This window comes from Mesoplodon mirus, assembly GCF_964341445.2.
Source record: "Mesoplodon mirus genome assembly, chromosome: X".
NCBI classification, from domain to species: domain Eukaryota; kingdom Metazoa; phylum Chordata; class Mammalia; order Artiodactyla; family Ziphiidae; genus Mesoplodon; species Mesoplodon mirus.
This window is the reverse complement of record NC_138981.1, coordinates 15,512,661-15,526,305: the sequence shown is the minus strand read 5'-3', so window position 1 is coordinate 15,526,305 and position 13,645 is coordinate 15,512,661. Positions and strand designations below refer to the sequence as shown.

At 42.8% G+C, this 13,645-nt stretch overlaps 1 protein-coding gene across 6 annotated transcripts in view; it reads left to right on the top strand.

Annotated features, from left to right (window-relative positions):
- Window positions 1-13,645, top strand: part of CTPS2 (CTP synthase 2) — a 108,008-nt gene that overhangs the window by 82,201 nt on the left and 12,162 nt on the right. For all 6 annotated transcript variants that reach the window (XM_082609606.1, XM_082609608.1, XM_082609607.1 and 3 more), the window contains 3 exons: window positions 2,279-2,334; window positions 4,472-4,568; window positions 9,595-9,739. In XM_082609606.1, coding sequence (XP_082465732.1) covers window positions 2,279-2,334; window positions 4,472-4,568; window positions 9,595-9,739 — 298 coding nt within the window. The remainder of the gene's footprint in view (window positions 1-2,278; window positions 2,335-4,471; window positions 4,569-9,594; window positions 9,740-13,645) is intronic.

The window sequence follows — 13,645 nt, the reverse complement described above, 5'->3', positions numbered from 1 at the left end:
ATGCTTCATTCATTAAACAAATATGTATCGAGTACCTGCTTATATGCTAGACACTGGTCTCAAGAATTGAGGAGATGGGTCCCTATCTTGTCTATTATCTTGTAGAACTTATGTTCTAGCTTCCGTTCTTTCTGTTTGGATTTCATAGTCGAGCGATAACAATACCAATCACATGGTTTACTTACTGTTTTAAGTGTTTCACATGTTTTGATTTATTCAGTCCTCACAACAACGCTATGAAGTAGAGACTGTCGTCACCCCCATTTTACAGATGAGGAAGCTGAGGCAGAGAGGTGCAGTAATTTGCCCAAGTCACACGTCCATTACATGGTATAGTGGAATTTAAAGCCAGGCATTTTGGCTCCAGAGTCACTATACCTCCCCTCTTCCTGTCACTTCTGGGATTTCATAGCAAGCACAAAGTTTGCCTTAAGCCAGGCAGCAGGCACAAGCCACGCAGGTTCAAAAGTTCGTGCAATATCCTGCTAGTCCCAATGACTCAGATATAATTCCTCAATATAATTACTTATATCCTAATTTGGAGGTTTTTGCCATTTTCCCCACCATCTCTCTTAGTATTGGCAGGCTCTGTTATTGGATGTGCTTAGTCATCTGTCCTAATGAAGGAAGGAGAGAAGACATTTTGGACTCTAGGAGGAAAAGATCAGTGACAAAGTTAGAGGTCATAGGAGAATGAGAATCCTCTCAAAGTTAGGTCCAGATGTTTCAACTGCTTTTTCTTGTAACTTCATGGTATAAGTGTTTCCATTTTTTCCAACTGGGCATTATTGTGCTATCATCTTCCATTTTTTCTTTCATTTTTATGAACCGATAGTTTGAGTACAAAGGGCTCTGTCTTGAATAACCCCCTGGCAGTGGCATGTTGGAGTTCTCTCAGAGGAGCTCCCTGCCCCCACTCTGCCCATTTTTCTTCCAAGGCACATACCTAAATACTCACTGTCATTAACATCGTCACCAGGGAACTCAGTTTGTATGCACAGAATTGCAGGTAGAAGTTCAGTCATGATAATTGATCGCACTGAGTCATCGAGAATACAGCCAGATTGCATTTTCTTTATCCAAGTCAAAAGCTCAAGCGGGATGTGAGACATTCGGTCTCTTGGTTGAAACATCCTGTTCCGCGGCCTGATGACACCTTGGGGAGTCTGGCAATCCCCTGCCTGTGGGCTCGAGCCCTGCTCCTGATTCTGCTGGGGTTCGGCGATGTGTTCCAGCGCTGTCAGGCGGGTCTTCCCGTCCCCTGGCTGTGAGCCTGGGGTCTGTGTGCCGAGAGCCGGTGCGGAGGGAATAGTCGTCGGCTCCTGTGCCTGCTCCAGTGCTGTGACCCACGTGGCCATCCTGCTTCTCCACGTGCTCGATGGGCCCTATGTTCTTGAGGGGTGTCTGGTGACAGACCCCGCTGCTCTCCACCTCACACTGGGGTCACTGGGCGTCCCACTGGCCCCCGTGTCCATCGCCAGACAGGCTGTGCCCGAGATGCTGCCCTGTCTCAGCAGCCGCGCGTGTGATTCCCTGCCACACACCCCTGGATGAGAACTGTGGGTGGACATGTGCTCTCATTCCTGCCAGCAGCCCTCCGCTCCTGAGGCGATGCTGGTTTCCGATTGTCCCCTGCTAATAACGCAGCAGGTCACATCTTCGTGGTTACATCTCTGTCCTCGTTTCTGTTTTCTGGGGTAAATTCTTAGAGGTCAAATTTTAGTCAAAGGATAGGCATATTTTTAAGGTGGGGTGTAAACCAGTGTGGCCAGTGCCACACGTGCGAAAGAAGAGGCGGCTGGTGTAGTGGAGAAAGCGTTGGGCGGGGAGTGAGGAGGCCTGGTCTCCAGACAGGACGGCATGGCCAGCGGGGCGGGGCTTTGGGCAAGTCCTTTGGTTTCGTTTCCCTTCCCTTGGTTTCATTTTCTTCTTTTGTAACATGAGCCCCGTTGTGAATGTGCACAGTGGTGATGATGCAGATGTCACTGGGGCTCTCCGTTCTGCAGGCAGGCGTATGAAAGGAGGGCCTTTGCTGGAGTCCATGGTGGGCTTCCCTCTGTGCACTGCTGATGGCTTACTTGAGAATTGCTTCAGGGTTTCAAAGAAGCTATGGCTGTCCTATAAGGAAAGAAAATTGAGATTACTATCTAGAGTCTGGTTCACTTTTAGGCCTCTGACAGACGGATAGAGATCAAAGAGATTTCCCCCACACAGATGCCATGGATGTGGTTCCAAAGCTGATTACTACAATATTCATTTCACTTTCATATCTTTGCAGGGAAACTTTATGGTGACGTTCCTTTTATAGAAGAAAGACACAGACATCGGTATGAGGTATGGCTGTCACATGGAATTACTGTTGAATATAGATGCTTAGTGTGAGGAACCCCAGTGGTCACAAGTGGGCCTCTGGAGAAGCTGTCCAGCCTGGTGTCCATAGGGCTCAGGGGAGAAGTGCCAGATTGCCCAGAGGAGACGGGTAGGGGCGGGGAGACTCTGGTCTTGGCTTTCCAAAGGCAAAATCTTTAAGTATCTGCACATGGGACATTTCAGGGCTCTCTGTTACCCTAACTGCCGTCTCTTAGACCGAGATAAAGTTCTTATACTTATCCTGAACCTCCTGCCCTTTATTTTGGCAGAGTTGGGGAAAGGGTACTTGCATCTTCTGAACCAAATGCCTCTCGGGATAGGGATGTGCCTCTGGGTATCACATGATGGACTCTTGGTTTGGGAGCCTCTTGGAAGCTACATTGAGCATGAAGCTTAGTGTCGCATGATTGAGAGGAGTTATCGTTGAGATTGTCGCATGAGAAGCCTACATTCCCCAAAATGCAAATTGTCTGTTCAGGGATTAATTGGTGTACCAATTGCATTGCTTTTGACTGTGAAGAGTCCAAATTCCTGCTCATTATTCACTGAAACCAGCCTAAGCAATAAGGAAATTTATCTCAGGTAATAGGTAGTCCAGAGGCTTGGCAGGCTCCAGGCATGGTACAATCAGGGCTCTTGCTTTGCCTAGGAGTCCCTTGGCCCTACCCTTTTCTGTGTGTCTGCCTTGTCCTTAGGCTGGTCTCCCTCATAGTTTTAAGATGGCTGCCAGTGGCAAGTGAGGCAACATTCATCTCTCCTAAACCTGATTGGGTCAATTTAGATTACCTGCCCACTTGTGAACCAGTAACAGTTCAACTGCTATATATATATATATATATATATATAATCTCACATCTTCTTTATCCATCAATGGATACTTATGTTGTTTCCATATCATGGCTATTGTAAATAATGCTGCAGTGAACATAGTGTGCATATATCTTTTTGAATTAGTGTCTTCATGTTCTTTGGATAAGTACCCAGAAGTGGAATAGCTAGGTCATATGGTAGTTCTACTCTTAATTTTTTGAGGAGTCTCCATACTATTTTCCTTAGTGGCTGTACCAATTTACAGTCCCACCAGCATTGTAGGACTTTTCTCTACATCCTTTCTCACATTTGTTATTCCTTGTATTTTTGATGGTAGCCTTTCTAACAGATATGAGGTGATAGCTCATTGTGGTTTTGATTTACATTTTCTTGATAATTAGTGATGTTGAATATCTTTTCATGTACCTTTTGGCCATCTGTATGTCTTCTTTGGAAAAAGGTCTATTCAGATCCTCTGCCCATTTTTTAATTTTTTTTTTTTTTTTTTTTGGTGTTGAGGTGTATGAGTTCCTTATATATCTTGGATATTAACCCCTTATCAGATACGTGATTTGCAAATATCTTCTCCTATTCAGTAGGTTGCCTTGTTTTGTTTGTTTGTTTGTTTTGGCCATGCTGCGTGGCTTGCGGGACTTTAGTTCCCCAAGCAGAGATTGAACCCACGCCCCCTGCAGTGGAAGTGTGGAGTCCTAACCACTGGACTGCCAGGAAATTGCCCACCTTTTTGTTTTGATGATGGTTTCCTTCGCTGTGTAGAAAGTTTTTAGTTTGATGTAGTCTCAGTCCTACTTTTTTTTTTTTTTTTTTTTTTTTTTCTTTTTGCGATATGCGGGCCTCTCACTGTTGTGGCCTCTCCCGTTGCGGAGCACAGGCTCCGGATGCGCAGGCCCAGCGGCCATGGCTCACGGGCCCAGCCGCTCCGCGGCATATGGGATCCTCCCAGACCGGGGCACGAACCCGTATCCCCTGCATCGGCAGGCGGACTCTCAACCACTGCGCCACCAGGGAGGCCCTCAGTCCTACTTTTTGAAACTCATCTTTGGACAGTAGAAGGTGGGCCTCCCAAATTTAAGGGCTGTGATCCAACTATTTATCAGGTTCATCATGAATTTAAAAATAGGCTTTGAGATTTGAATATAAATAGAAATTAACTCCTAGTTAGAGCATCACCGAAATGGAAAATCCACCCAGTTGGTGGAAGACATTTTCATAAGCTGATATGTCTGTATTGCTCTGCTGTCCAAAGACATTTAATTTCTTGTTTTTCCAGGTGAATCCTAGCCTGATCAACCAACTTGAGCAGAATGACTTAAGTTTTGTAGGTCAGGATGTCGACGGGGAGAGGATGGAAATCATTGAACTGGCAAGTGAGTGGGCTCTTCATTTTTGAAAATTTTTGTGGTGATTGTGGTGAGCTAATGTCTCTTTGTCGACTGTAAGCATACAAAGATATAACTTGAGACCCATTTTATTTGCTCTCTTTCTTTTCCTCTCTCCTTTGAAATAAATATGCAGCTAAATAGAAATAATATGCACTAAATATAAAGTGCATGAAAAACTAGATTGCTTATAATACTAATCATTTTGGGGCCTATTAGAGTGAACCTGCCATAAAATGATGTAGTGTTCGGAGCCTACCAGATCTACCAGTAGTATGCTTCCTAGCGTCCTTGCCCCCTTCCTGGGGTGTCTCTTGTTGCAGCTTCTGGGTTAGACGCTCTGGGAAAGGCAGGTAGCCCACTGTTGAGTAGCACTCTGCTTTCTCCCTCCTCTGAGGAAGAATGGCCCAGTGCCCTCCTCACTACTGGTGACTGACTGTGCAGCACATGTGACAATAATTTGTTAGATAAACCATCCTCATTATTGAATGCTTAGTGTGTACAGGATACTCTAAAAATGGTAGCATCATTTTCTAGAACCTACCTTTTCCAATCTGTATACTTCAGGCTCCAGATAACCTGAACTACTTACTCTTCTTCTAACTTTCCTACTGTTTTTTCCATTTTAGTCCATGTCACTGTTCTTCTACTTCAAATTCCTTTTCTCTGTCCCTTTCCTTTTCTGTCTCTCAGCTGTTCAGGTACTTCAGAAGTCCCGAGCAGGGAGGAGTACTGAAGTTGGGAAAGGCTTCTTTGACCACTGTAGCGTGTTACCTGGACCCAGAAAGAAGGCAAGCAGTGGACATTGAGTGTGCACTCACTAGATGCTTCTCACCAGACCCCTTGCTAGGGACTCTACGCACCTTATGTAACTTACAAGGCAGGTGATATTATTCCTACTTTATGGAGAAGGAGACTGGAGTGCAGAGAGGTTAAGCAACCTGCCAGGGCCATCCAGCCAGTCACTGGCGGGACTGGAGCTAAACCAGGTCGGAGCCTCCTTGTGCCACCACCCCTGTGGGATTTTATTGTTATTCTTGTTTTCACTGGACATTCCACTTAAGGTTATCAATCCATGCCTGAAGTTTTAAATTAGAATATGAGGATGTATTTTCTGTAGTCCTTCTGGTGGAAATGCCCATCATTTACAATTTTTATAGTGTGGATCACTGTTTGGTGTTGAAGTCTCTTAAGTCTGGCATGTGAGAGGGCAGAGAAGTTTCTTATGCAAATTACTATTTGTTTACTTTGTTCAAGTACTTATTCTCTTTAATTCTCCTGTCTCTCATTATTACCAGCAAACACTTAGAAGCTTCTTCATCGCAAGGATTTAGTTTCCCATTGACACTTTCAAATTTCATGTGGGTTGGAAAGGAAATGAGACCTGCTGTAAAACCTTGCAATTTTTAAAAAGCTGACTGCAAGGGAATTCATTTTTTTAAGGAAAATTTCCCAGAAGATTTTGATCTTAGCTACCCTTATCACATCCATGAATCACTACATTCCTGAAGGAGTTCTAAAAGGAACAACAAAGCTTGAGATTAGTATAATGTCAGAATTTGTTTCAAAGCAATTAAGAGCATTATTTAAAAGATACTTTGACTGATAGAACATCATCAAAATAAAAAGTTTTTAGTCTCTTTCCTCATATTGGATTTTTTTGGGTAAAGTGATTCAGAGCAACGATCCATTCGTTCAAATATTCTTTCCCTGGCTATGACACGATCCGTTGCTTAGCTTCTGTCTCTAGTGGTACCAAAACACAATTATTGTCGGCTTCTTTCAGAGACATCCCTAGATGCTGTGCTGCAAGATTCATCACATCTTTAATTTAAAGAGGCATTGTTTTCTTTTCTAAGGGCAGATGGTTTCTCTTCTTCTTTTCTTGAGGGGACACTTTCCTGGGAGAAGGTGGCATTCCTCTCACCAAGCTTTCATACCTGAATGTCCTTCTAATTCAAGGAGGCTTCTTCTTGGATATGATGTAGAGGATTTCTACACTGGATTTTTCTGGATTCAGAGCTATCCAGTAGAATCTGCTGCAATAATGGAGTATTCTGCCCTGTTCAGTATGGTAGCCACTAGCTGTTTGTGGCTATTTAGCACTTGAAATGTGCTCAGTTAATTTGAATGAGTTTATTAAATGGTCACCTGTGGCCAGGGGCTACCATTTTGTATAGCAAAGCTTTATTATTTTTTTTCGGGTTTCCAACTTTTATTTAGTTAAGTAAGGAGTAAAAATTAAAACAAACATGAAAAACTACTCTCTGATACTGCCACTATTTTATAAAGAAGACTCAAAATAGGAGAAGGATCATCATCATCATCATTTGAGAATTGAAAGATCAATCCTTTGCAGAAGAGAACAAATGGTGATCTTACATCAAAGCTTCTGAAGTGGGCAGTGAGCGCCCCAGGACACACCTGGCCCCATGGGTGCAAAGGGAGGCGTGAGCTAGTAGTCAGACGATGAAAGCTGAAACCCCAGCTAGCCGACCAGGAACAGGACAAAGCTTCTCCAGGCTTCTGCGTCTATACCTGGACATTTACCCTACTTCTGAAGTCCTTTCCTGTTCTAAAGTTCCATAACCATTAGATGAGAACACTCTGCTAGCCTGCTACCTATTTTATTAGGATGAGGGATAAGCTTTAAATGATAACCTTAACAGAGTGGACATTGCAGTTCAATCATCATTTCCTTACTACTGAGCAGTAGTTTTGGGTCTTCAGTGGTAAGTGATGGGGATCTGTGATTTTGAATTCCATACTAGACTTTCAGATCACTTGATAAAGCATCTCATTGAAAGATTTAAAGTTATATTTACTTCCTCCTGTAAAACTTGTATTTTATCATCTTCAGTTTGACATGTATATGGCCATTAAAATGATTTTTAAAGTAAGGAATACATACTGACCATGCTTTGACTATAGCAATTATGGGATTAGAGAGTTGCCCAATCTCTAATTAGGAGTTGCTTCCTAATCTGGGAATAAACATAGTTTTTGAGAGTTCTGAGTGGGGAGAGGAATTTGTAATCCTAGAAAATTTCTACCCAGATTTGGAAATGTTGCTCATTAATTTTTACCATTCCCAAACAAGGGATTTCAGATACCTGAGAAAAGCTACTTTTCTGTTCCTATTACATCTAGGAGAACTTGAATTGCTCATATAGGGACTTCTTACAACCCTCAATATGTAATAGCTTTATTTGCCCTCTGATAATGTAAGAAATATGTGTTGATTGTAAAGGTTCACATGATACAGAGAAGTATCAGTATAAGGGAGAAAATAAAAATATCTTGAACTCTCACCCCTTGAGCCATAACCACCATTAACATCCTGAAAGGGCATCATCCTTTTATCACTTGGAGACTCTTCATCACAAGAGATACATTGGTGTAGGCTGAAATATGAGTGCCTGTTCAGCTTCGTGGTGTTATCCATGATTAATATCCATCCCAGAGCTGTGACTAGAAAAGCAGTTATAGCTGGTGCATTCCCAGGGGACCCATCCCTTGGGAAAGGAGACCTTGTGGAAAATGGCCTGAAGCCATCTAAGAGAAGAGAAAGAGTGACTTACCGTTAGCCTTAAGTATGAGGATACCAGGGTGCTGGGAGGGGACCCTTCCCCCCTACCCTCTTGAGTTCTTGTGGCTAGACTAATAATAAAATTGACCCAAGACAGATAAGCAGGAGAAAACCAAATTTTAACTCATGCAGATGGAGGTCTCATAGAAATGGGACCTAAGAAGTGGCCAAAGCAGGCAGCCTTTATACTTTTTAGACAAAGAAACAATAAATATGTGAGGAATTAACAGGACAAAGGAACTTAGGCTTTGGGTGCTTAATTAGTGAAGAATCTAAACAAAGTTTGGGCTTGGGTAGTAAATTAAAGAAGTCAGGGCCTCCCTGGTGGCGCAGTGGTTGAGAGTCCGCCTGCCGATGCAGGGGATACGGGTTCGTGCCCCGGTCTGGGAGGATCCCATATGCCGCGGAGCGGCTGGGCCCGTGAGCCATGGCCGCTGGGCCTGCGCATCCGGAGCCTGTGCTCCGCAACGGGAGAGGCCACAACAGTGAGAGGCCCGCATACCGCAAAAAGAAAAAAAAAAAAAAAAAGAAGTCACAAAATGTGTTTATATAGGCTTCTCTGCCCAAATTCCCTGTCTCTGGTGATAAGGGTATCCTTCCACTTCAGAGGCAGGAAGTACACCTTTCACAAGAGAGATTTATTTCCTGCTTTCAGGAGACTAGGTGGGGTGTGTGTCAAAGTGTCCCTCTTGCATCAGCTCAATTTTTTTTTAATTTCATTCATTTATTTATTTTTGGCTGCTTTGGGTCTTCGTTACGGTGCGCAGGCTTCTCTTTGCGGTGGCTTCTCTTGTTGAGTATGGGCTCTAGGTGCGCGGGCTTCCGTAGCTGTGGCACGTGGGCTCAGTAGCTGTGGCTCACGGGCTCTAGAGCGCAGGCTCAGTAGTTGTGGCGCATGGGCTCAGTTGCTCCGCGGCATGTGGGATCTTCCCGGACCAGGGCTCGAACCCATGTCCCCTGCATTGGCAGGTGGATTCTTAACCACTGCGCCACCAAGGAAGTCCCCATCAGCTCAATCTTAAGTAACTTTAATTCAAAATAATCAATATGCCATCTAGGCATATTTTGGGGTGGCCTGCCCTGGGCCCCACCCATGGAAATGGAACCACTGTACATCTGTGAAGGGTCTAGATAGCGGGCAGATTTGGGGAAAGCAGATCATCTTCCCATTCAAAAACTTTTGCTTAACTTTGCTCACTGTAACACCTTGCACAAATAAAATGCTGGATCTCTTATTAGTGTGATGCGTTTTGCAATTTGAAATTCTACTACCAAGTTGGATCATGAAAATAACTGGCTATGATGGTAACAAGTTAAATAATCATCTTACCATTTAATGAGTTTTCTTATTTAAAGATAAGAAGACCTTTAAAGCTGTTCTCATATTTATCTGCTTCAATTGCATTATGATTATTCTCATTTCAGATCACCCCTATTTTGTTGGTGTCCAATTCCATCCTGAGTTTTCTTCTAGGCCAATGAAGCCTTCCCCTCCATACCTGGGGCTATTACTTGCGGCAACTGGGAATCTGAATGCCTACCTCCTTCAGGGATGCAAGCTGTCTTCCAGGTAACCAGCTTACAGTTCTTAGCAGTGACTTGAGATGCAGTTATCAACATCTTAGGTTTCTCATAAAATTTAATATCATTGTAGGATTTTTTTTTAAAGTGGAGAATCATTTTTTCCCCTCTTAACAAGCATACTTTTTTCTCTTAGTGAAAATGATTTAATCACATCTACAATGGTAATGTGTCAGCTTTCAAAATCATGCTGATGCTGAGTATTGTTTTAGAGATTTTTGTCATTTTGATAGGTTAAAAAAGGGATTTTCTTTTGTTGACTTTTTGATTAATAAATACATATGAATATTTTATACGTTTATTGGCTTTTTGTTTTTTGAATAGCCTGTTCATATCCTTTGCCCTATTTTTCCTTTTGCTATTATCCTTTTTCTTTTTTAAAAATAATTAATTTTTGGCTGCGTTGGGTCTTCGTTGCTGTGCGCAGGCTTTCTCTAGTTGCGGCAAGCAGGTGCTGCTCTTCGTCGCGGTGTGCGGGCTTCTCATTGCGGTGGCTTCTCTTGTTGTGGAGCATGGGCTCTGGGCACGCGAGCTTCAGTAGTTGTGGCCCGCGGGCTCAGTAGTTGTGGCTCGCGGGCTCTAGGGCACAGGCTCAGTAGTTGTGGCACACAGGCTTAGTTACTCTGTGGCATGTGGGATCTTCCCGGACCAGGGCTTGAACCCATGTCCCTGCATTTGCAGGAGGATTCTTAACCACTGTGCCACCAGGGAAATCGCCTCCTTTTTTCTTAATGATTGGTAGGCTCTTTATATATAAAGGACATTAATCCTTTGTTAGGTTACACATACTTTTTCAAAGTGATTTTGTTTTTTTTCTAAGTTGTTAACGGCTTTCATTAGTTTTTGTTAGTTTTATCTTAGTTTTTATTTTCCCTAAAGTTTTAAATAAAGACTTTATGTAGTCCTTATTCATGTATTTTTTATTTATATGTGGTCAAATCTTTTACTTTTGTGGATTATGTCTTTAGTATCCTGCCTAAAGTCTTTCTCTATCAAAAGATTATTATATAAATAATTACCCATTTGTTTTCCACTAGCACTTTTATGGTTTCTCTTTTTAAAAATTTTTTGAATTGAAGTATAGTTTATTTACAATGTTGTGCTAATTTCTGCTGTACAGCTAAGTGACTCAGTTATACATGTATATACATTCTTTTTAAAATTTTCTTTTCCATTATGGTTTATTCCAGGAGATGGGATATAGTTCCCTGTGCTATACAGTAGGACCTTGTTGTTTATCCATTCTAAATGTAATAGTTTTCATCTAACAGCCCCAAACTCCGAATCCACCGTTCTCCATCCCCCCACCCCTCACCCGTGGCAACCACAAGTCTGTTCTCTACGTCTGTGAGTCTGTTTCTGTTTTGTAGATAGGTTCATTTGTACTATATTTTAGATTCCACATATAAGTGATATCATGTGGTATTTGTCTCTCTCTTTCTGACTTACTTCACTTAGTATGATAATCTCTAGTTGCCTCCTTGTTGCTGCAAATGGCATTATTTCATTCTTTTTTATGGCTGAGTAATATTCCATTGTGTTTATGTACCACATCTTCTTTATCCATTCATCTGTCAGTGCATATTTACGTTGTTTCCATGTCTTGGCTATTGTGAATAGCGCTGCTGTGAACATAGAGGTGCAGTTATCTTTTTGAATTATAGTTTTGTCCAAGTATGTGCCCAGGACTGGGATTGCTGGATCATATAGTAACTCTATTTTTAGTTTTCTGAGGAACCTCCATACTGTTTTTCCTAGTGGCTGCACCAATTTACATTCCCACCAACAGTGTAGCAGGGTTCCCTTTTCTCCACACACTCTCCAGCATTTGTTATTTGTAGACTTTTTAATGATGGCCATTCTGGTGTGAGGTGATAGCTCATGGTAGTTTCAATTTGCATTTCTCTAATGATTAGTGATTTTGAGCATCTTTTCATTTGTTTGTTAGCCATCTGTATGTGTTCTTTGGAGAAATGTCTATTTAGGTCTTCTGCCCATTTTTCAATTGGGTTGTTTGGGTTTTTTTTGGTTGACTTATATGAGTTGTTTGTATACTTTGGGGATTAAGCCCTTGTCCGTGGCATCATTTGCAAATATTTTTTCCCATTCCGTAGGTTGTCTTTTTGTTTTGTTTATGGTTTCCTTTGCTGTGTAAAAGCTTGTAAGTTTGATTAGGTCCCATTTATTTTTGTTTTTATTTCTATTGCCTTGGGAGACTGATATGGTTTCAATTTTATATTTTCAATTTGTAATTTATATGGACTTCATTTTTGGTGTATTGTGTGAGGCGGGGAATCTGCATCCCCCTTACACTGCCCCCCCGTGCCCCCGCCAGTGAAGTAATTTAGATTTGTTTCAGGGATTTCTGTTTTGTTCCATTGGTGATTTCATCTCTTTTTTCTGAATCCTTACCACCCTTTTCATTATCATAGGATTATTGTAAATCAAGCCCTTATCTACCCTACTCTCATTTTTATTTAACATTTTAAAAAATGTGTTTTGCTTTCTTCTGGAGGACCTGTATAATGATTTTTAGAGTCAAGTTTGAATAAAAAAATCCCTTAGGGATTTTCGTTAAAATTTCTTTATAGTTAAGGGCTTCCCTGGTGGCGCAGTGGTTGAGAGTCCGCCTGCCGATGCAGGGGACACGGGTTCGTGCCCCGGTCTGGCAAGATCGCACATGCCACGGAGCGGCTAGACCCGTGAGCCATGGCCGCTGGGCCTGCGCGTCCGGAGCCTGTGCTCCGCAATGGGAGAGGCCACAACAGTGAGAGGCCCGTGCACTGCAAAAAAAAAAAAAAATTTTTTTTTCTTTAGATTTAAATACTCATTTGGGGAGAATTTACATCTTTACTTCCTCTCATCTAAGAATATTGTATGTAATAACTTTCAAAGTGAAAGGAACTAGCCGGAATCATGTTCTTAGCTAGGGGTTATTACCACAATAACTGGATATATCTTGTTTAGAAGATTACCATTGTGGACCCTCATCCTAGCAAATGAGCCTGGCGATATTGCATTTGAGGACTGCCAGGATCGCTGTGTGGTGTGTCTATGTGTGCTTTGTTACACAAGCCTGCTTGTTTGTGATATTACCTGCTAGGAGAGACTCACAGCTCTCTAGCATTTCCTTTAACTGTGTGTTCAGATGGGAATAGCTTTACATATTTTGCATGTTGGGTCTCTTAATGAATTAATGATCACTCCCTGCACTCTTGAACCAGTGCAGTGGTTTTCACACCGTGCCTTGTGGAGCTGCAATCCAGGCTGCCATGAGGAGTAGACTGGGATCAGGGCCGGGGCGGGTGGGGGCAGTTTCCAGGCTCTTTCCTGCTTCAGCTTCCCTACTTCAGTGGAGCTTCAGCTCCACTTTTCCTGGCTCACGTGGCCTGGTTCTGCATGAGATTGCATATGAAGATGAGCTTCCTGTGCTGTGAGGCTGCATGGCTTACACAGCAGATTGGACATTCCAGCGTGGTCCCGTGTTGGATATATGCTCTGACCCTTCCCAGCCACTTTATTGTCTCCATTATTTCAGGTGCTCACACGTGAAAGGAGGATGACAGTGGAACAAGTGAGATGGCTGGGAGAAATAACGCACACATAATCGTTCATGCATAACTATCTGGTTGTTTGCAAGCATCAACTAATATAGAAATGGCATCTGGTTTCTGTGGCCCGCCCACCTGTGTGCTGGCTGGTCCGCCAGTTCTTGCCTGGGGCCTGGTGGTCTCTGAGTAAAGCTCACCAGTAGTTTCTGAGAAAAGTGACTGCTTGCCAGCAACTGCTGAGCGAGGCACAGTGTCTCAGAAAGAAAGGAAAGATCTCTTAACAAGACTCTGATGCTGGGATTGGGATCACAGCTGACTAGCAGGCTTCTGTGGTAGTCAGAGAA